The following is a 21,633-nucleotide window of genomic DNA, read 5'->3' on the forward strand; positions in this document are numbered from 1 at the left end:
ATGACTGGCGAGTTTCTGAAGCATTTAGTTCTATTTTTACAACTTAAGGGGGACTTTATGAATCCAGTCTAATTATTGCGTTCTCTCAGGTACATAATAATATTTTAATCACCAACCGCAGATGCTTTGATGAGCTTGTATTATTGCAAACTCCTGTTCTGAGGATGTCCCAAACCAGTCACTTTATTTTAAGTTATATTACGGATTCAGATTTAAATGTATTTATTGTGTGAAGTTGAATTACAGTGACATGAGAGGAAACACGCAAACCAGACAAAAAAACAAACAAACAGTGCAGACACAATAATATTAATCTAAAACTTTGTGAATCCTAAATTAAACAATAAAGAGTGAGGCTACATGAATTCAGGCAGCTTATTTTCAAAGTCAAACCAGTGCAGAGTAACAGTGTGCTCATTTTAAACTCTGCTGCCACCCTGTGGCTCAGCTCCAGCACCATCTGAGCCATTTCTCATGTGTTTGACATCTGGCCTCCCGTCATGTTTGAAGACACGGAGGCAATAGATGTCTTTATATGAGTCAACAAATGTCTAATAGCGTCCCATCACTTATTGATCGCCGACAGCTGCATTGCCATTCGAGCCTCGGATCGGCTTCTCATTCGTAATTAATTAATGGGAGCAGCAGAGTTGTCGACATGTAGGGTTTAATAATTCAGCAGCCGTATTGTATTTTCTAATCTGCATTTAACACATGCTGCGAACAAATAAGGTTCAACGACTGCAAACTCAGTGCTTGAGTTCTCATCTTTAAAATTAAAACGGAACTGCACCCCAGCCATTTATGGGTTAAATTATGTCTGACATTAAACTAACGCTAATAAGTGAGTGCACTGTCACTGATATTCAAGCTCTAGATACTATCATAAGTCAAAATGACAAGAGGGTAATTCACACTAATTCAATAAACAGCACGCTAAAGTCAGCAAGAAGAAGAAGAAGAAGAGGAAGAACTCTGGATCAATATCCTCATCCTCATTTGTCTCGCAGCGTTGCAGCGGCTCATCATTCAGTGCTGCTAAACACATCATAAAGCTGCATTAATCATTCCCCCCGCAGAGGTAGAGTAAAGCCTTCTGGTAGTCTCCATCTGTGTCCTCCTGCAAGAGCAAAAACACACAATTATGAGTTTTATCTCATTTCATTTACGGACTTATGTCAGTAATTACTCCTTTCTATTTTCTGTCATTTCTCGCTTCACAATATCCAGTCGTTTGTTATGTTGTTTTTCTTTTGTATGCCACTCTGACATGTGGGTGGCTGCAGCGCGGGGCGGTTCGATCTCCTGCCACTCCTCTCCACATGTGTCCTTCAGCAAAAAACCTTGAACCTCTCCCTTCTGGCAAAAGTGACTCTTGAAATGTAAAAGTGTTGACTGTGGGTCTCAACATCCTGACATTACAGCCGCTCACACGTCTTCAGCATCTGCTAGCTTACTAGCTTACGTTAGCTAGAGCCACATAGCTAACAAAAATCCAGGCAAACCTATTCTAAAATTAGACATAAACATATAGCAGATGCTGACATGATGCAATTGTGACTTTGTTCAGTAATGACAGGTGCTACACGGCTAGCCAGCTAGCTAGTTAACTAGCTGTAGTTTTTATCTTTAATTTTGAATTGTATGTATTTAATGCTGCTTTTAAATGGAACTTGTGAGCTGGGGACACTTTGTACTTTGTAAGCGGCATTCAAGCCATTCAAGCGGAAACGTTGGTGTAAATTAGGAGAACACCACTTGTAAGCAGCTATCAGCATCTAGAAATCACAAGGCTAACGGTTTAGCTAATGAGCTAATGAGCGGGTAAGTTAATGTACAAAATACAAAAGTTGCATTTTCCTTATCTGACATATTTTAAAATTATGACGAAAACTACGTCTGAGCTCTGAAAATTTCCAGTTATGACTTTAGGAATACCACAAGAGGGCGTTGTTTATATTGAGCCTACTCGTAAACATCACACACGGCTAACCAGCTAGCTAGTCAGCTACGCTCTTTAAAGGCAGCCAAAAATTTCTCTCAATACCAAAGAGTAACTAATTTCACCAAATTAAACTATGGAAACTTTCACGCAGACAGAAAGAACGACAGTAAACTCTGTGGATTGTTCAGCTCCATAGTGTTTGGCACAAGTTGTAAAAGAAGTTGTTAATTTATTCGCTTTTTTTATGCATTCATTTTCATTCCCAATTGGGCATATCTCGATGGATAGAAACTACTAACAACAGTTACTGACAAAACTGCTGGTTTTAAATTATCCAGGAACAGAAAAGCTGCAGTTTATTTAGTATTTGAATGAATAAATTATACAAAGACGTCGTGATCGCGAGGGCAATCTGCTGCCTTCAAATGTGATTGTGCTGAGTGTGATTTGAATTCCCTCCAACGTTGGCCCATTAACATACAATTTAACAAGTTATGATGTGTTTGCTGACGTTTTCAGACATGTACTGTAATATTGTTGTATAGAGCTTTCCTTTTATAATATATTGTTATTTTCAGTCACCTTAACCAGTTTTCATGCCTTTGCATCCGGCCATTAGCCTGCTAAACCGTTAGCCTCATTGATTCTAGGTGCCGGTAGTTTCCTAGCAGTGGCAATAATTGTGTGTGTTATCCTTCCTTTAATCCTTTAATCCTTTAATTTATCCCACAGCTCAACGGTTCCGCTTGAAGGCAGCAAATATGCCAAGAAACGGTTTATTTCTCCTAACTTGCTAACAGGAGCTAGCGAACTGGCAGTCGTCGGATCAAAGTGAAAACTGAACCGTTTTCTAATGAGATGTTTTATTCTGGAGGCAGAGATGTTTATATCATGTCTGTTGGATTTATGAAGCACTGTCTTTTGATAATTTAGCACCAATCATTTTAGGTTTAATCACCATGAACGAGTGACTTCATTGGTCGAAGGAGGAGGAACAATTTTTACAATTTATACCAGTTTTACTGATATTATATATTTGTGTGCTAGGAAAGAAAAAAAAATTATTTAGTCCAAGTCATAATTGTGATTTGGATCCATTTGTATTAACATTCAGACAACAGACAGATATTAATAATTATGGGAGACATAAAAATGCAGTTGTCAAGGCAGGAAAAAGTGGAGGTGAAAGGAATGTGAATGTGCCGCAATGAAAATGATTGACAAGGCAAAAAATTATACATGACCAGGGTCTACTCATAAAAAAATAACACGAAATGTGAATAGAAAATACCAAAATGTAACATAAATCGTGTCTAAGTTAAATAATAATTGGTATAATCAAGTAAAAATTAAGCAAAATGGTAAAAAACACATCGGTTGTTGCGTATTTTCTTACATTTACTCAAAGGTTATTTTCTAAGTATCTTATTTATGTGTTTGGCCGTTTGGGAGATCTACAGGAGAATGGCAATAACTCTTCACTGTAGGAACATCTGGCCCCAGGAGAATAGATTAATTCACTTCAGCTTGTGGGAAAAGCAGGGGAGCGGTCTCATCACGATGAACAAGACATTTAAAGTAAATCACTAATCCCCACTCCATCACTGCACCGACACAAGCGGCATAGCTATAGTACATCCAGCTGGTGCTTTAAAGTCGTGCAGAGGGACTTCTTCTTCTGAAGGGCCAAGCTATTAAAGATTTATCATAAAAACCACACTATGGAACAGTTCTGGGGAGCAGTACCTGGATGGTGGTGTACAGAGAGTTGCCGTACATCTTTTTGAAGCTGGCTCTGATGTCCAGCATGTCCACCTCACTCCTGGACACCATAATCCTCATGAGGGTGTCATCATCAGTTCCTGCTCTCTAAAATATAAGAACACAAGGGATCAGAATTAATGCTCTTCACTAGCTGGCTAGCTATGTCTTTAATTAAATTCTGTGAGTTCGATATCCTCCTGACTACCAGTAGTTAAAATTTGTCCCCTGTGGAGACATTGGTAAACCTGAATATCTCCCACCCACTGCATACTACTGAAATAACTCATTTTGGTATCTACAGAGGACATTTAGAGCTTTTCAATGATACGAAATGTGAAGGAGTGGAGCTTTGGTACCTTTGTCTTTCTCATTAAGGAAAATGTCGTCCATCAGTTATATGATAGCTTAATTTTTTTAATTTTTTTTTTACCTTACAAAGATTGGGGAATTTAAATAACATTGTGATTGCTTGGACAATATATATGTATATATTTGTTTACTGGTAGTCAGGAGGATATGGCGTCAAGCTTATTTTTAAGTGTTTTTGGAAGATTTAGGTGTTGTTTCATTTTATTTCAGGGGCCACATACAGCCCAGTTTGTATTAGTGCAAAAGAAGTGCACAAACATTATGAAAGTATTAACATTTAATGAGCTATCTTTTTACAAAAACATTATATGAACAACCTTAAGAAAAATCAGCACAATTTCAGCACATTGCTGCAACATATCCGTTTAGTTCTGACCCTCAGTGTCGTGTTATGTCTGCAACTCTGACTCAAACAGTGGAACCCCTAGTGGACAAATTAGGATTAGCAGTTACTTTTATAGCTTAAAGATCCCGCGGGCCAGAGTGGACCCTCTGGCAGGCCTGTTTTGGCCTGCGGGCCGTATGTTTGACACCAGTGCTTTACAGTTTTGCAGATTTCTGTGTGACATAAAAGTCAATTAAAATTGTTTTTCAGACTTGGTTGAGTGAAAAACACCCGTAAATTTCCTAAAGAGCAGTTTTGAGTGGTGTTTACGGGCGTCGCCATCTTGGTAGTTCCTGATTCCGCCCAATTGCCAACTGATTTAAAAATGATCTGAATTTAAACCTTTATACCATTCAAATTGGCCAGTTAAGCTGAAATTTCCCCCTTTATAGTTATCATGAATGTGTAAATCAGCTAAAACGGCTCAAAATGTGTCTTTTTTTGTTTTAATGTGGACATTTTAAAATGGGCGCGACTCACTTTATAATCCACCCTCAAGTGGTCATTTGAGGAACTGCAGTTTTTCATTTTAACGCTTTAGCTTAATCTTTTTTGGGAGATTTTTGCTTTACTGAACGCAGTAAAAAAGAAGATGTTCAACATTTAAAGAGTTAAATGAAATTGAAAAGAGTGGGTCTAGCTTCCCCACCCCCTCCCAGATTCCAATCTTTGTGCTAAGCTAATAGTCTGCTGGCTGTATCTTTGTTTATTTATCTGAAATGAAAAGTCTACCACTCTCTCCGCATTTAACGGTGTTATACACAGACTGGGTAGATCGATGATACTCACCCTCATAGATCTATACAGACGCTCAGCAAAAAAGCCCGGGACACTCTTTGTGCATTTCACTGTGGAGACAAAAACATGACCAGTTTATCACGATAAGCTGATACTGGCATTGATTTGCTAAAGTCTTACATGCATGACAAAACAAAACAAAACAAAACAGCGGGAGACTGATGCGTTGTGCCCGTGTGTAATGACTCAAGCGTCACCCTGATAAATTGTCGGTCTTACCAACAGCTAGAAGTAAGCTCTCCAGATTCCCAATGGTCTCGCCTTTAATGCTGTCCTCTATATCCAAGCCGGAGAGCTTCTTGTAGGCGTCGAATACTACAGAGAATTAAAAAGAGTGTGGAACAAACCGGGCTCAGCATGAAAAATAAAAGGTGTGTTTTCACTTCAGGGCAGCTGATTTGTGTTTGTCTGGACGTTTACTTTATGTCTTTATGCACGATATGTCACCACTTTACATTTACTACACACCACTAAACACACTGAATAGCTTTGTATAATAAAAACATTCTGGTGCAGCAAATATGAACAGATTTCAGTGTCTGATTCAAGTATCAGGTATTTAAAACAAGCTTTTTTTTTTTTTTTAGTTTTTTATTTAAACCAGAGACCGGTTTGCAGAATAAAATGAGTCTTTTGTTCAGACACAGATGAATTCTTGACTAACAACATGCTGCAATGTGCAGATAATTAGCGGCTTATTGTCTGTAATGAGCGAACCAAGCTGTGCGAGTAGTAAAATATTTTACAGGAGAGAAGTTGAGTCAGACTTTGAGCTCCACAGACAATGTTTTCATCCATCTCTGGTTTAATTTAACTCAGATGGCAATATTAGTCTTTAATTTACGACGGTGCTGGAGTTTTATTTTCCAGTTCTGATGTGATGTGATGTGTGAGGATTTTTACTGTTATTATCTTATTTAATTTCTGCTTTAATTTGCTTGATATCATTTTATCGTCTCATGTTTCATCAGAGACCACTAATGTTAATGATAATTTCGTGATCTGAAGGTGTTTGGTTGAGTCGTAAAACATCTCCAAGAAACCCCACAAGCCCGTTTGCATTTGTTCCTGTTTGTTTTATTACACATACCCCGACCTGGATGACTGAGAACCATCACAGATGTAGTTCTCCAGATGTTTACCTTAATTAAACACTGTCCACAGCTTTGGTTCCCACCACCAGGTTCACCGTCTTAGAGTGTGGCATGAGCCCAGATGGAGCGATGCCACCATTATTGGTGTTAATTTCTTATCAAATGCGCAGCAGTGAAGGCAGCTCGGTCCACACACTGGTAATACATTCTTCTAGTTTCACTTAGAAAACATTTTTGGTGGGAAATACACAAGACGGTTACCTAGGCAACCAGAGCCTGGACTATCCACCAGTGATCAGCTGTCAGATTATTGGAGACGAGTTGCTTGCTTTATGTGTGGATGGAGCTTGAAGTGTTTTGGAGTTTTGCTCTTATAGCCACATACAGTAAGAGAGCCGATCAGGCATAACATTATGACCACCTTCCTTATATTGTGCAGGTCTCCAAAATAGTTGTGACTCATCAGAGAATGGACATGGGCCTTCTGAGGGTGTCCTGTGGTGTCTGGCAACAGAATGCTGGAGCCTATCCCAGCTGTCTTTGGGTGAGAGACGAGGTCCACCCTGGACAGGTCTCCATTCTATCTCAGGGCTAACACAGAGAGACAGACAACCATTCACACTCACACCTACGGCCAATTTAGAATCACCAGTGAACCTAACCAGCATGCCTTTGGACGGTGGGACAGAGTACCCGGAGTGAACCCACACAGGGAGAACATGCAGACTCCACACAGAAAGGCCCCAGTTGGCCTGGATTCAAACCCAGAACCTTCTTGCTGTGAGGCACCAGTGCTAACCACCACGCCACTGTGCCGCCAACACGAACGAATTAGTAACTTAAATTATTGAATATGAGGAGGCTGTGTGAAATTCTGTCATAAAAGCATCGACACTGAGCAAGTTTTGCCGTCTTCCTCCATGACCTCTCTTTGCTGTGAACAATTTCTGTTGTTGTTGTTGTTGATTGCACCTTATAAAACTCCAAGTTTTGGTCTGTTTACCACAGACTATAGACACAGTTTTATGGCCCATGTCCATTCAACTGTTCCTGAGGCACAAAGGAGACCTGCACAATATTAGGGAAGTGGTCATAATGTTATGCCTGATTGGTGCATGCTTTGCACATGTCACAGCTTTCACGAACAAACAAACTCACATTTCATGAGATGCTCCGGGCTCCTCTTGCCAAGAATTGTAACGAATTTTTCCTCATCTGCGCCAAACTTGGCCTCTCCAGCCTCAAACAAGTCCTGTAATGGCAGAACACACACACACACACTTAGATCCACGCTCACACACATAGAAACCTGGTTTTGACATGTCTCATCGGAGCTCTCGGGCCGAGCAGAAATGACAGCACTAATGTGGGACGGTGCACTCTGCAAAAACTTCCGCCTCTCCTATTAGAAAGTTTTCTCTGCACCTGTTGTTTTCTCTCAGATAACTTCCATTTGATCATACCACAAAAAAATAAATAAGGAATGTGTTCATAAAATCTATTTTTTGATGAATTTTATTTCTGCTAATTTGGTCGCAGAGCATCTTAACAGTGTGTTAGCATCGCTATGAGAGACGAAGCAGGATGCGTTCAGCTGCAGATACACGCAGGATTAGTTAATGCTCTCGTGGGCTGGATTCAATATTTTTAATGAGTGATGGTTTTTGAGATGTCCTGTTGGCGAAGGTTAAGACCCTGTAATGAATTTATTGTATCGACCGTTCTGCAGAGAAGACTCGCTCGTGGCGCTCTTGGCCTTTAGCTTCAGAGCACCTCTCGTGGACATGATGAAATTCTCAGCATATACGTGACATTTAAAAGAGACTCAGATAAATCTGCACTGGCCATCTACACTGCCTTGCAGCGAAGGTTTGCATTTTTATCTTCAAGATGTTACAGTAAATAATTAAAAAAACCACAGACCGGAGCATATTAGGTAGAATATTTTCCATTTATACGCCTAATTAGACAAAAACAAATCATAAAACACGAATAGGTGCCCGTTCTAACAGTCAAACACATTAAAAGTTAAATGTTCTTTATTGTTAATATAAATATGTGAGCGTGAGCAACTTATTATTCCTTTCTATATTAGAGGAGCATTACGCCTGATAGCCAGCCTGCAGAAAGTCGTGCAGACTATACCAAGGCACAGACTTGCATTTAATTATTTGCACTATGATTAACAATAATGACTCTCTTTAAAATTATTAGTTTCAAATCATGCATTGATTTTATATATATTATTTTATCGTTTTATTAAATCCTTAGAAAACACACCGAGGGAGAATCATCATCTGCAGTAAACTGAGCCTATTTTCAATTGTATATTGAACACATTTCTATATTGTTAAAAACAACATGTCATGCAGTAAACATGGAAATACAGTGCATGTCAATAGTATTCATCACCTTGCATGTTTTATGTTGCTTTTATGGCCCCTTTTATTGCTTTTAGCTGCAAACAATGAAATCGATAGAAGTAGACGAACACGAAGTTCACGAAACAGGAACAGGGGTTTGTTCTTACAGTTGAACTTATTGAAGGCCAAATATTCTTTATTATTAATATAAATATGGAGCGTGAGCGACTTATTTTTCCTTGGAGTAACGTCCATATTAGATGATTATGTCTGTGTGCATGAAATAAAGTAGTGCAGCTGCAGCAAGGCGTGAAGTTCACCTTTAGGCAAAGACCAAAAACCAATATATGCGTTTTAATTAACCATAATGAGTGCCTTTAAACTTAAATTATTAATTTTATATCATCCATTTTATTTTAAACCCTTAGAAAATACACTGAAGGAGAACCCCCATCTCCAGTGGTGCATACAAACTAGAGGAAGGTGCAATAAATGTACAGTAAATGAAATTAAAAGCCGATAAGAGAAGACTACATTTCTATTTCAAAACAAACAAAAATATGTCTCCGTTAAATACCATGCAGGAAATACGGCGCCTGTAAATAGCATTTACGGATGTTTTCCCCTCATATTGCTTTTATAAGTGGAATCATTTATAAATTCACTAAAATATTTTTAATTAATTGACGTCACTTTGTAGAAATCTGTTTTCTCTTTCACGTTAAAGAATATTTTTTTGCATTTTTTTTGTCAAAAAAACAAAACATAATTATATTGACCATGATTCCATTTATAAAAGCAATAAAAGGAGAGTACTTTTTATTAAATTAACCATTTTACTGAGAAGGTACATGCCAGACCATTGGTCTATTGGTGCTAGCCGAGAAATATTTTTATTTGCCATGACCACAAACCTTTTCTAAACTTTACTATTCCATAGTAACCATGTGTAGATACTATAGAAAGTTCTTGTCTGACAGTTGGTGTTTGAGTCACGTCTTGTTTGTGACATTGGGTTTATCATGATATTGTTTATTCCTCCTAACTTTTAAGGTTATTTTTTTGAAATTCCTGAAATTATCCGGGTTCTCGCTTCTTACCTTGGCATCTTTCTCTACCTTTCCCTCGTCCACTCCCTCCTCTCGGCCCCCCTTTGCAGCCGGACAAACGTTGACGAGAAGGAAGGGAGACGGGCGCAAGCAACAGGGAGACGGGTTGACAAACAGAAAGCAAAGGTAGGTCAGTGTGGACGGAGACACGGTGAGCTCAGAGCCTCTCTCTCAGCCCAGGTAAACCCTGAAGATGACATTATCTGCAGAACCAGTGAAGATTACTTTTCTGTCTGTAAACAAAAACACATTAAAGCACTGTGGTGTATTGTGCTGCCGTCGCCCTCTCCATCTCTGCAGCCCACACCTAAACCTCTCATGACTTTGTAACGGCGCCACCGGCAGCTCTCATTATCGGGAGAAGGAAACATAAGTCTTTCCAGCAGCTCTACCTGCAGCAGCATCACCAGCAGTTTCTGATATTGCCCTGAGGTGTCACCGCAGATATCTTTCTCCAGCTTGCCACCGAACTCTGGAGGAAAAAAAAAAAAAGAGAGGATTGTTTACTCTTCTCGCTCACGACGACCCTAGCGGGCTGTCCTCCATTTGGCAGGGGGATCTCAGACATGAGAGATTTGATTAGTTGGCTAGCGACCAGAGTAAGCCCTGTGTTTTGTCCAAACTGGATCAACTGAGCTCTTCCCTTTTGGCCTTTTGAGCCATTATTCTCACATCTAATATCTTCCGTTAGGTTTTTTTATTTTTTTTTGCAATTTGCTGCTGCTACATTTCTGTAGGGACACATTTAAATGGAAGAGGTGCTGCACGATGCTATATTCTGTAAAAAGAAACTGGATTTTGTGAAAGAAGAAGGTATTTGAATTGTGCATCAAACAAGAAATACAAGCCTTTACAGCCACTGTCGTCTTTCAGATCAGTTTTTACGTGCAAAGCTCTGGAGGCACCATCTCAAACTGGTGTAAAACGTTTGATAATTTGCAGTTGAAGTGAAAAAGTCCAGCATTAATCACACATATGAGGTTTGATTTTGTCCAGGACGTGGAGGTTTTGTTACGGTAAATGAGTGGAGATGATGCGGTGCCGTGTCAACCTATCATGCACATTTGTTACACCTATCAGCTTTCAAACCGACGCCAACAACATCAATGAGCACTTGAGCAGCACTTCAATGGCAGCTCTGCGGCTGTGTACAGGGTCACGCTTGGGGGTTTGGTAACTTTTTGTTGCTATCAGTGTGAATGCAGCATAAGGGTAAAAGACATTGAAGAACTGTGTGTTGAAGGCTTAACCCTTCATAGGGCACTCATTGAAATACTTGGAAATTCAAAATTCCAACCCTAGAGTCTTATTGTAGGGCATAAGACTTTGTTACCTAAATATTTCATATTCATGTAGAAAATCAAGGTCAGTGAAGTTACCATATATGGTTCCTTGCCCTTAAGTGGTAAACAAATGTAAACATGTATTTAGACCACTAGAACATTAGGCCACTTCTTCATGGTACCTAACAAAGTAGTTACGTTCACCGTTCATGCAGAGGTGGACCTTGCAGACCACATTTTACCTGAAAATGTCACCTTGATCTTCACTGATCCACCTCCACCTCACTGAGAGGCACCAGGGACGCAATTTAAAATGTTTGCTGAAATTACCAAATATGGTTCCTCGCCCGATAAAGGGTTAAGTTGAAATTTTTGAGAAGATAAACGAGTAAACAAAATCTCAAGCGTAAGAAAAGACAACGAGTTAATCAACAAGTTCAATGTAAATCCAGAAAAACTCTCTCAACCAAAGTTTTTCATGGGACGACCCAAACCCTGTTCACCCAATGGCCCAGAACTACTCTTGCTTACGTGAAAATTAACCATGTCTTTGCAGTTATTAGTTCACGTATGACACACTTGCAAATGTGCAGTAGATTAAACCAAAACATAAAACTCTACTTCAGGTTTCTTTGGTTCTCAACCAGCCCTACGGTCACATACATTGTCTGAATGCAAGATCTAAAAATGCCTTTACTGTTAAATTAAAACCAACTGTCAGGTTTCTCCGCCGTTATCTGCCTCTTCCTCACCTTTCTTGTACACTTTGGTGATTTCTTTAATCTGGTCGCTGGTCCTGGAGGCCAGGATCTCAATCAGCACTTCATCATCAGTCCCAACGCCCTGGGAAACAAACAAGCACAGTTTATAAATGTGCTCACCGTGAGGCAACATGGACTCTCGAGGCCGTGCTATCTTCTATTATGTTTCCTTGTCAAGGCTGGAACAAAGAGTCAAATATTGCAGGCTAAACTTTAAAATGGTGGTAGTTAGAGAATAGAGAGTAAGAAGAATGATTTGTGAACACAGCGCACTGTGCAATTAGAAAGTGAAAGGATTCAGAACTAAAGAGAAACATCTTCTCTTCGCTGCAATTAACCTCACAGCAAAGCAATGCAGCAGAAGGTGAGGAGGGCATGTTGAGGCCAAATCTTAAATGCTTTGCCTTCAAATGTGCTCGCTCTGATAAGTTCAGTTTGTAGCCTTAGAGCTGCCAATTGCGTTTTACTTCATGAGCCTTGAGAGTGACATAAAAAGCAGCAGAAAATGTTTGAAATGTTGTGTTTTATATAAGGAGAAATTGAAAAATGCAAGGGAACATGGCTCAGTCAAAGCCAACAATCTAAAGAAACTAACATCTTGCACCTCTAGAGATATTCTAATGAAAAAAAGAGAGAGAGGCCTAACCTCCAACATGGTCGGCCAATTTATGAAGCCATATGAAAAATGATTTTCATTATGCACCGTATGAAACACCTGGGACACATGCAGCTTCCATCGGGTTGTTTGTTTTTTCTTTTTAAATTACAGTTAGAAAATGCGACCCTGAGTAATCACAGTGAAGGGACAAAAACAGTGTCAAGGGTAAGCAGCATCTTGCAGTACCTGCGACATAACTACACATAATGAATCTTTAGTGCATCCGTAACATACTGAAATGACAGTTACACAATGAATAAAACTGAATTAATGTGCGGACTCTTTAATTTGGGCATAATTCCTATCCAAACTGTTTTCAGGGGCCTTTGGGTCCTGTGTTTTGAGGGGAGGGGCCTCTGTGGATCATCCCATAGATACTTGATCAGTTTGGGATCTAGTGAATTTGGAGGCCAGGTCAACACCTTGTGCTGTTCTTCGTCTTTTTTGAGTTGTTCCTAAAGCGTTTTTCCTGCTGGGGATGGCTGCTGCCATCAAGGAGTGTCACTGCTATGGGGCGTGCCTGGGCTGGTCTAGGTGGGTGCTACATGTCTAAGTAACATCCAGGTCCAAAAGTTTCCCAGCAGAACACTGAATTGTCACAAGATGGTCAATGTTATTTACTTCTCCTGCCAGTGGTCATACTGTTATGGCTGTATGTGCCAGCTGGCCGTTGGCTGTAGGCTTTGCATTGTGTTCAAGAGTAACATTTTGGTCCAGACACAAGGGTCGTGAGGTGGAGTCGGCCTTCGTTGCCGCTATAAGTCTTTAATGTTGGTTTGGTGTGTTCACACCTCATCTTTAATATGTTTTAATATAAAGCTAAAATAAGAAAAAGTATCAGTGTCAGTGTCCAAATACATACGGATCTAACTGTAAATGAGTGATGTGGCCAAATCAACAAGCTAAAAGAGGCATATAGAGGGTGGAGGAACCATCCTTCCAGTGGTTTTACTGGAGATAAATCTTATAGACATTTAGGAAGATATATTAACTAGTCAGTCTGTATCAATAATGGCTCTATTTATGTGAGCCAATGGGATGTCCAGTGGTTTTTCTGCATGGCGTCTTATCGGCGAGGCTTAAAACAGAATGGCGCCTTGATTGTTGTTATTGGACATGCGCTTCTCCTTCCAATTCATCATCTGTGGGTTTTCAGCTCATGTGAGGGAAACTGTCATCAGTTACCTTGAGAGCCTTGTGCAGTTGCGAAGCGTCATATGAAACAGACGGCGTCATCAAGGCCACGATCAGGCTCTCGAACAACCCACCGATCTCAGATTTCAGAGCGCTGACCAAGTCCTGCAGTCAAAACAGTGATAGCTGTATTTATATGGAACATTTTTTTAAATGACTGAACCAGTTATAAAAAGGCAAAATGACAGGAAATACACAATGCTCGCCAGCTGTGTCGGCTTCTCTGGCAGATTGTCTTAAAGATTATCTTCATATAATTACAAACAGATGCATAAATAGAAAGCGAGCGTCTGGGTTCTTCACGTCACTGAAGGCTTGAATAACATTTCATTGCTTTGCTGACATTTGGTAAAGCATCTGTTAAAGAAATATGCAATATTTTCCTTAAACTACCAGCAAGTCAAACAGCACTTATGACTTACAGGTGGCTTCATCGGAATCACCAACTATTTTGGTGATTGCCGGGAATACCTTTGTTATTTGTGTGTATTTTTGTACAGAACACCCATGGCAACCTTTGATCTACTGTGCTCAGCCAACGCTCTTCAGCATATGGTCCAGCAATCATCTCTTTAGTTGCTCAATAACTTGAAAAGCAGAAAATTCCTCTTATTTCTAGATAATAAAATCCACATCTGTCTGTTTTGTCTCTTTCTTAAAAGTTTGTCAAATCAAATTCCCATGCAACACTTGCAAATTAATCCTTTTCTGATGTTTTTTTTTTTTTTTTTTTTGCAAATGAGTCGTTTCAGGCAATAATGACTTTTTGTAACATGGAATAAAATTGCACAGAAGAGCTAGTAATAAAAGGCTAATGGGTTCCTTCATTTTGATAAAACGCCGTAATAATAACACATATTCCAGGAGCTACCCCGTGATTTTCTCATGTCCCTTTTCCTTCTCTCTCCGGATGCTTTGTCTGTTTACACCTGAGGCAGCAATTGCCAGAATGCTTTCCCAATAACCTCCAAGGAGGGCAAATTAACTTGCAGGCTTTCACTCCACAGGTGGTAATAAAACAACTTGACAGTTTGAGGAGGCTATAAGAGTGTAGGATTCCCATGTCTTGTGTTCTTGCTGGTCATCACCGCCACTTCAGTGATGAACATTTTCCAGACGATTGATGAGTGTTGGTACAACAGAAATGTTTTTCATCACTTTTGACCACGTTTTGCTATTAAGCGTTGTTGTAGTCGGGGCAGCAAATGGTGGAAAATGTAGTCTTTTATTAAACCACTGTGGAGCGTGCAATGGAAATGCTCAAAATAAAAAGATATGTTTATAAAATTTATATTCATTTCCAATTGTTTGTCATTTTATGCCTTTAATTTGCCAATAACCATGGACAGTACTTGGGTTGTCCGTACTCAGCAACACCTGGACACAAACATCCACTTGAGCTCAAAGATTTAAATGATTTTGGTGTTCAAGGGTCAAAGGTCGGGGTAACTTTGAACCTTACAAGACAAGTTTCTGGCTATAACTCAACTTGTGAATGTGATATTTGTGAAATGTCTTCAGGGAATTTCTTCAAATTTGCCACAAATGTTCAGTTAGCGTCACTAATGAACTGATTTGAATTTGGTGGTCAAAGGTCAAAGGATATTCTGTCCTCACAAAATGTAAATGCTAATTATGGCAAAATTTTACCATTTATGAGAGGGTAACAATTATGACATTCATTCTATTTATATATACAATATGTTGGAGGACAACATCACAGTGATATATTAATATATAGTGTGTTTTAGAGTGGATTTGTTCTATAATCAAATATACGTTCATTAGTGTGCATTAAAGGATGTATGTGTCAATAAGATGCATTATTATTATTATTATTGTTATTATTTTATTCTTACTGTCCAACAAATCCCGTGATAAGAAACTAAATCTAATATCTTTCCATCACAAATCTCCACAATCTGACCAAAAACTACAGCAAGTACATGTGTTCCTTTGCATAATTAAAACGGAAATGTGGAAGACTTTCATTTCAATAAATGTCTATTAAATCACCACCTATCATGAAGTCAGGTCAAAAAATTCACAAAAGCTGGGAACTGGTTGTCTGTGGAGACACCTCTTCGGATCTTTGAGAAGTGACGTTCAAAAACACTCACCTGCAGTTACCACTTATTGCCACAGATGTTGCCAAATAGCACAAAACAGGCCTTTAATTATGAATTCAACCCACATACATCCTACTGCTGCTTCACATGTTCACTGTTGGCCTGGCGAGCGCCACACTCTAGATGCGATCAGTTTATCCACATAATTTTCTTATTAGTAATTTGTAACTAGGGAAGGAATTCACAAGAAGAAAGCAAAGATAAGAGTAACCACTATTTTGTGTAATGTTTTGTTGTGTTTTCAGGTTGATCTTACGATCCTTTTTGCGGGTCCAGACCCTCAAAGACACATAGAACTAGAACAGAGCTAAAACTGACCCTATAAAGCAAATGTTACTCCCAAATAATATCTACCAATACTACAGTTATGAGCTTGTTTAGGATTAAAATTTGGATTTGATGTTTTGGTGTAGTTGGGTCGAGCATCAGTTGAGCTCCATGTTGGTCAGGGAGGTGGACACAGTGGCTGACATGACCTGTAAACATCCCTTGGTGTAACTTTCAGCTGTCACCGTCTTTCTGTTTCATTCCCATCTCACCTTTCCGTGGGCCTTTTTGTACGCCGCCTTAATTTGCTGGCGCTGATCGTTGCTGCGGGCGGCCAGAAGCATGAGTATGACGTCTTCATCCGTACCTGGACCAACAATCAAAAACAGAAAAAGACACTGAGTGAAACGTGGATCTCAACCCTATTTTTTAATGAACAAAAAGCTATTAAACATGACTGAACATCTCGCCTTCAATAGAAAAGACAGCTAAACCCAAACGAAGAGTCAGTGTCTTAAAGCAGGAGATAAAAAGGATTGGGGACGTTGATGATCTAACGATCAATAGCTCCTGAAAGTCACCAGCACCTCAGAGAAAAGGGCTCAGGTAGACAAACAGGCTCAAGAGCTGCTCGTGGTATATTCAAGTGGGAGGAATCCAAACGTTCAATTAGTCCAAGGTAATTATGGCACAAAGCCCTGCAGCTCCACAGTGACAGGTCTGGCAAAAGAAAGAGGTGTACTCACTCTCGCAGCGTACACACTAAACTGTCAGGAAGTAGAATCAGGAGTTAAAAAGTGCTGAACACAACATTTAACATCACAGGTCTATTATTTAATGAGTGCTAACCACTGGTTTATATTTAAAAATGTTTTCATATGAGAAAAGAGAATTGGGTTAAAGGTCAGCTCATTAAAAATTTATCCAAATTAAGCTAACAGCCGGCAGCAAAGGCAAAACGTAAAGTGACACAGGATACTTGAAGTGTAAAAATACCCTCACACCTAATTTCTTAAGCTCCCGTCCTCACTACATTTATTTAGCACAAAGAGAATTTGGTGTTTGTCAGTTAAATGTTGATAATCAGGTTGTAATTCAAGTGCCAGTGTCTAAACAGAAATATTTTAATAATGCTGCAGCTGGGACACTGTGCCACAAGTCTGGACATCTTGGCTGAATGATATTTTACTGATGAATTCAATGTCAGGTTTTTACGTGACGTGACCAGGTATGCTAATTAACCCTTCCACATGATTTCAGTAGAAAATCAGAATTAAATATGTCGCCTTTAAAGCATTATTAGATTCCAAAATAGCTGTAATTTGTACTGTGGTGACAAAAATATTGTGGTGTTACAACATGTCACTCTGTTTGCTTGTTCTTAACAGTTGACAAAAATATATTTTTAAAATAAAATAAAATAATCCTATAGGAGCTAAAAATGATTAAGCATTAAATAACTGCAAAAACAGAAAAATGAAAAACAATAGAAATTGTATGTATGTATTTTGCACATATGTATGTATACATGCAACATACGTTACTGCACGGATGTTAAAAATAATTAAGATAATATTTATAATAGCTTCAATGTTCACAGGAGACCTTTTCTGTACACACATTTAGTTTTTACTCCTTTTATAATCTGTAACTCTAGACTTTGGACTTGACATGTTTGAATCCGAAGAACGGACTCAACGGACACAATCTTTGTGGCGTAAAGCTAGTCCGCGGTTCTTCCATTGGCAATTGCCATGCCAATCAAATCCTTTGGGCAGGTTTTAAGCGTTGGTGGACAGCAACGTAGTCATACTTGTCATCTGAGCGCCGTGGAGTTGAGTTAGTTTACAGCTAAATGGCTCTGATTATCCAACAGCATGAGGAAGGTATTATTCTCTGCATTTGAAGAATTGAGTGTAACTATTCCCAAGTGTGTTATCTTTTTTCAAAAACTATTCCAACCAGTTCAGATTCAGTTTACCAGCCTTTCCTGCCACCACACCAAACTACAGACTGTTGCCATGGCGATACAGCAAGCGCTCATTACTGGTGTTTTTTTTTTTTTTTTTTGCAGAGCACTCGAATTGACTTGTTTTGTTTACTGCAGCGTACCGTCTCTGTGGAAGTCTCGGTATAAACTTTCAAACTCGGTGATGCTTAGTTTCTCCTCTAATTACGTTTCCCCCTGACAGCGTTCCTATAGCACCTTTTACGGTTATATAGAACTTATAGAGAGTTACATGGAATATAACCATTAGAGAGATGGGAAAAAAACAACCTCTGCATGCCTTTTAAACCAACTGTGCAACTACTAATGAGGCACAAATACATAACAAGACTCAGCCTTCCCTCGTGGTTATATGCAAAGGTAGCTTAAGTGGTAGAATAAGGTCCAGGGAAGGATGAGTGACCTCTGGCATCTCACAGACATCTTCCTGAAAACGTTGTACACTAAACTGTACATTAAGGGTTGCATCAGATTTTTTAAAGTCGACTATTATGCGATGAAAAGTCAAGTCGACACCAACACTAGTCTGTATAACCCCTACTGTGTACGACATTTGCACATTTGGAGCTACCTTCATCTTTCCTGCGTATAACTTGGACAGCTGACCCTTTGTTAAGTCATGCCTTCCTATGTTACCACAGTCGTGCCTAGCTACTCAGTGGTTCACTTTTCACGGACTCGCTTCTCCACGGGTTTTTAATTCATACATATCTAATTTTATATCGCGGAAATTTCGCTATATCGCGGGAAAATACGGCCAATAAAATCGAATCATCCCGCGCATACACCAAGCGTTCAGCATCGCGCCTTGTCCATTTCACCTCATGATCTCTACGAGGTGTTGTGTGTTGTGTGTCCTTTCGGTAACAGGTGTTGGGTGTTGCAGTTAAATAATTGATTTAAAGCCCTACGATGCCTCCCTTGTTGTTAAAATTTACTACATTTTTTGTGTAAAAATTATTATGTATATTTTTTTGTTGTTAAAATTATTACATATGTATGTTTAAGAGTGTAGAAAGTGTTTATAAGAGTATGGAAAAGATTAATAAGAGTGTGAGAAGGGTTCATAAAGGTTTAAAATACAACAGTATAATTAATAAAATTTCAAGTTTCGCACAGAGAAAGAGTTGAAGAAGCTGCAGTAAACAGTAAAACTGTTGGTAACACTAGCTGCCTCAGCTCCATGTTACATTTAGACTCCACTAGCAAGCATTTCTGTAGCAAGAATCTGTAGAAGTGATGGCCAGTGGGAATGTTACAGGGCAGAACTGTTTGTGCATTACTTGCTAATTAGCAAAACAGTATTTAAACTGTTGTTATGTATGAAAATATGTAGGTATTTTTAATGCTAGTGCCAGGGTTTAACTGGCAGTGTTGTTGTCCATGCAGCCGAAGCCATTGGTGACATTTCTTTCTGTTAAAAGTACCCCACACACATCTTTTAACCATTTACCCGTTCTTAATTCCTCTCAATTTCATTCTAGTTTATTGGCTAAAGGGTTTACCAGCTCAATTTGTTTGTAAGTTATCAACCTCACGTAGGAGCCCTCTAGTTGTTGGGGTCAACAGGCCAATCAGAAGGCCAACAAAGGGTCAATTACGGCGGTGCAACATGCTGAGAGTCGTAAGGGAAACACAAGCATCAATGCAGTCAAGTACTCATCATGAGAAAACCGACCGATTCCTTTCATGGCCTTATGGAGAACCTCAGCATCATGTTTGGCGTCGAAGTTGACGTATGGTCTGACGCTGCCTCTGAAGTCCTGAAAGACAGCAACACAGATATATATTAAAAACAAACCTTGTTATTAATATTTTATCATGTTGATTGAGGATACACTGTAATAAACACGTGCAAGTATTTACACAAAGACTTTTATAAATTGTATGAAATTGTATGAAACCAAACTCGAAAAAGACGCAATTAATATGATACTGTATTTGCACATAATGCAGCTACCATTAGGCGAGGGGCGGGGTACTACCTGGACAGGTCTCCAGTCTATCACAGGGCTGACACAGAGAGACGGACAACCATTCACATTCACACCTACGGCCAATTTAGAATCACCAATTAACCTAACCAGCATGTCTGTGGACAGTGGTAGGAAGCCGGAGTACCCGAAAAGAGTGCTAACCACCACCCTACTGTGCCGCCCTTCATTACATCATTTGAAAACTAATTCTCAACTTAATGGTACTAGATTTGCAGCTGCACCCACTTAAATTAAATATAACTTCAGCTCAGTGTTTGGACCTAAATTCCCAACTCCGAATGAAACTCCCATAAAGCATAAAAGTTTAAAGATGCCGAAAATTGTTCCTAACATTTTCTGGCAAGCTGCATTGTGGAGTTGGACAATAATTAAACCCATGTGAGTTTTTTAGTGTTGTAGACCACTGACGACACATGTTTGTGGAGGTGTACGACGGCACGGGTGAAGGAGCTGGGAAAATATTTTGTAGACAGATGAGAACTCAGTGTTCGGGTTTAAATGAGAGGTGTCACGTTTGGAGCCGAAAGATGAAACCATGCGGCGCTAATGTCCTTGTTTGGGCCTGTTTTGCTGCATCTGGGCTGGGACGGCTTGACTTCATTGATGGACCAATAAATACCAAAACTATACCAGCGAATTCTAAAAGAAAATGTCAGATAAATTCAAAAGGTATAATACTTCAGTGGTTTCTTTTTAACTTCATTGTGGTCAAATTTTTCAACAGAATTGTGAAGTAGAACTAGATATCAGATTTAGCGGATAATTGGTTTAGGCCAAGAGTCAGTTAAAGTAATAAAGTATTTTTTTTAAAGCTTTATTATAGCACAGAAGCAGTAGTGTGCTTCCTTTTCAGCCATCAGAGAGAACTGACTCCCATCTGTCCCTCGATGAAACTGTAACCCAGTGGGGGATACAATAGACAAAGGTGTTTACATGCAGGTCTCCAGTCTATCACAGGGCTAACACAGAGAGACAGACAACCATTCACATTCACACCTACGGCCAATTTAGAATCACCAATTAACCTAACGAGCATGTCTTTGGACGGTGGTAGGAAGCTGGAGTACCCGAAAAGAGTGCTAACCACCACCCTACTGTGCCGCCCTTCATTACATCATTTGAAAACTAATTCTCAACTTAATGGTACTAGATTTGCAGCTGCACCCACTTAAATTAAATATAACTTCAGCTCAGTGTTTGGACCTAAATTCCCAACTCCGAATGAAACTCCCATAAAGCATAAAAGTTTAAAGATGCCGAAAATTGTTCCTAACATTTTCTGGCAAGCCGCATTGTGGAGTTGGACAATAATTAAACCCATGTGAGTTTTTTAGTGTTGTAGACCGCAGACGACACATGTTTGTGGAGGTGTACGACGGCACAGGCGAAGGAGCTGGGAAAATATTTTGTAGACAGATGAGAACTCAGTGTTCAGGTTTAAATGAGAGGTGTCATGTTTGGAGCCGAAAGATGAAACCATGCGGCGCTAATGTCCTTGTTTGGGCCTGT

General features: G+C 39.4%; 1 protein-coding gene across 1 annotated transcript; it reads right to left on the minus strand.

The window, feature by feature from the left end:
- Positions 1 to 90: 90 nt before the first annotated feature.
- Positions 91 to 19,885, minus strand: anxa5a (annexin A5a). The gene is made up of 11 exons (XM_084550431.1): positions 19,806 to 19,885; positions 16,392 to 16,486; positions 13,715 to 13,828; positions 11,863 to 11,953; positions 10,220 to 10,299; positions 9,819 to 9,869; positions 7,514 to 7,607; positions 5,481 to 5,576; positions 5,253 to 5,311; positions 3,692 to 3,814; positions 91 to 1,120 (listed from the first exon to the last, which is right to left on the minus strand). Exons 1-11 carry the CDS (start codon positions 19,816 to 19,818, stop codon positions 1,061 to 1,063), a joined length of 876 nt encoding a protein of 291 aa, XP_084406557.1. The 5' UTR covers positions 19,819 to 19,885; the 3' UTR covers positions 91 to 1,060.
- Between the last annotated feature and the right edge of the window lie 1,748 nt (positions 19,886 to 21,633).

The sequence above is a fragment of the Chelon labrosus genome (assembly GCF_963514085.1).
Source record: "Chelon labrosus genome assembly, chromosome: 8".
In the NCBI taxonomy this organism is placed as follows: Eukaryota; Metazoa; Chordata; class Actinopteri; order Mugiliformes; family Mugilidae; genus Chelon; species Chelon labrosus.

Bases quoted from the DNA above. Each gene is read 5' to 3' on its own strand.
- anxa5a (XM_084550431.1), bottom strand. The intron at 11,954-13,714 runs GTAACTGATGAC...TTTGTTTCCCAG, and splicing joins AACTGCACAAGGCTCTCAAG to GGCGTTGGGACTGATGATGA. The intron at 3,815-5,252 runs GTGAGTATCATC...CTTATATTTTAG, and splicing joins GTCTGTATAGATCTATGAGG to AGAGCAGGAACTGATGATGA.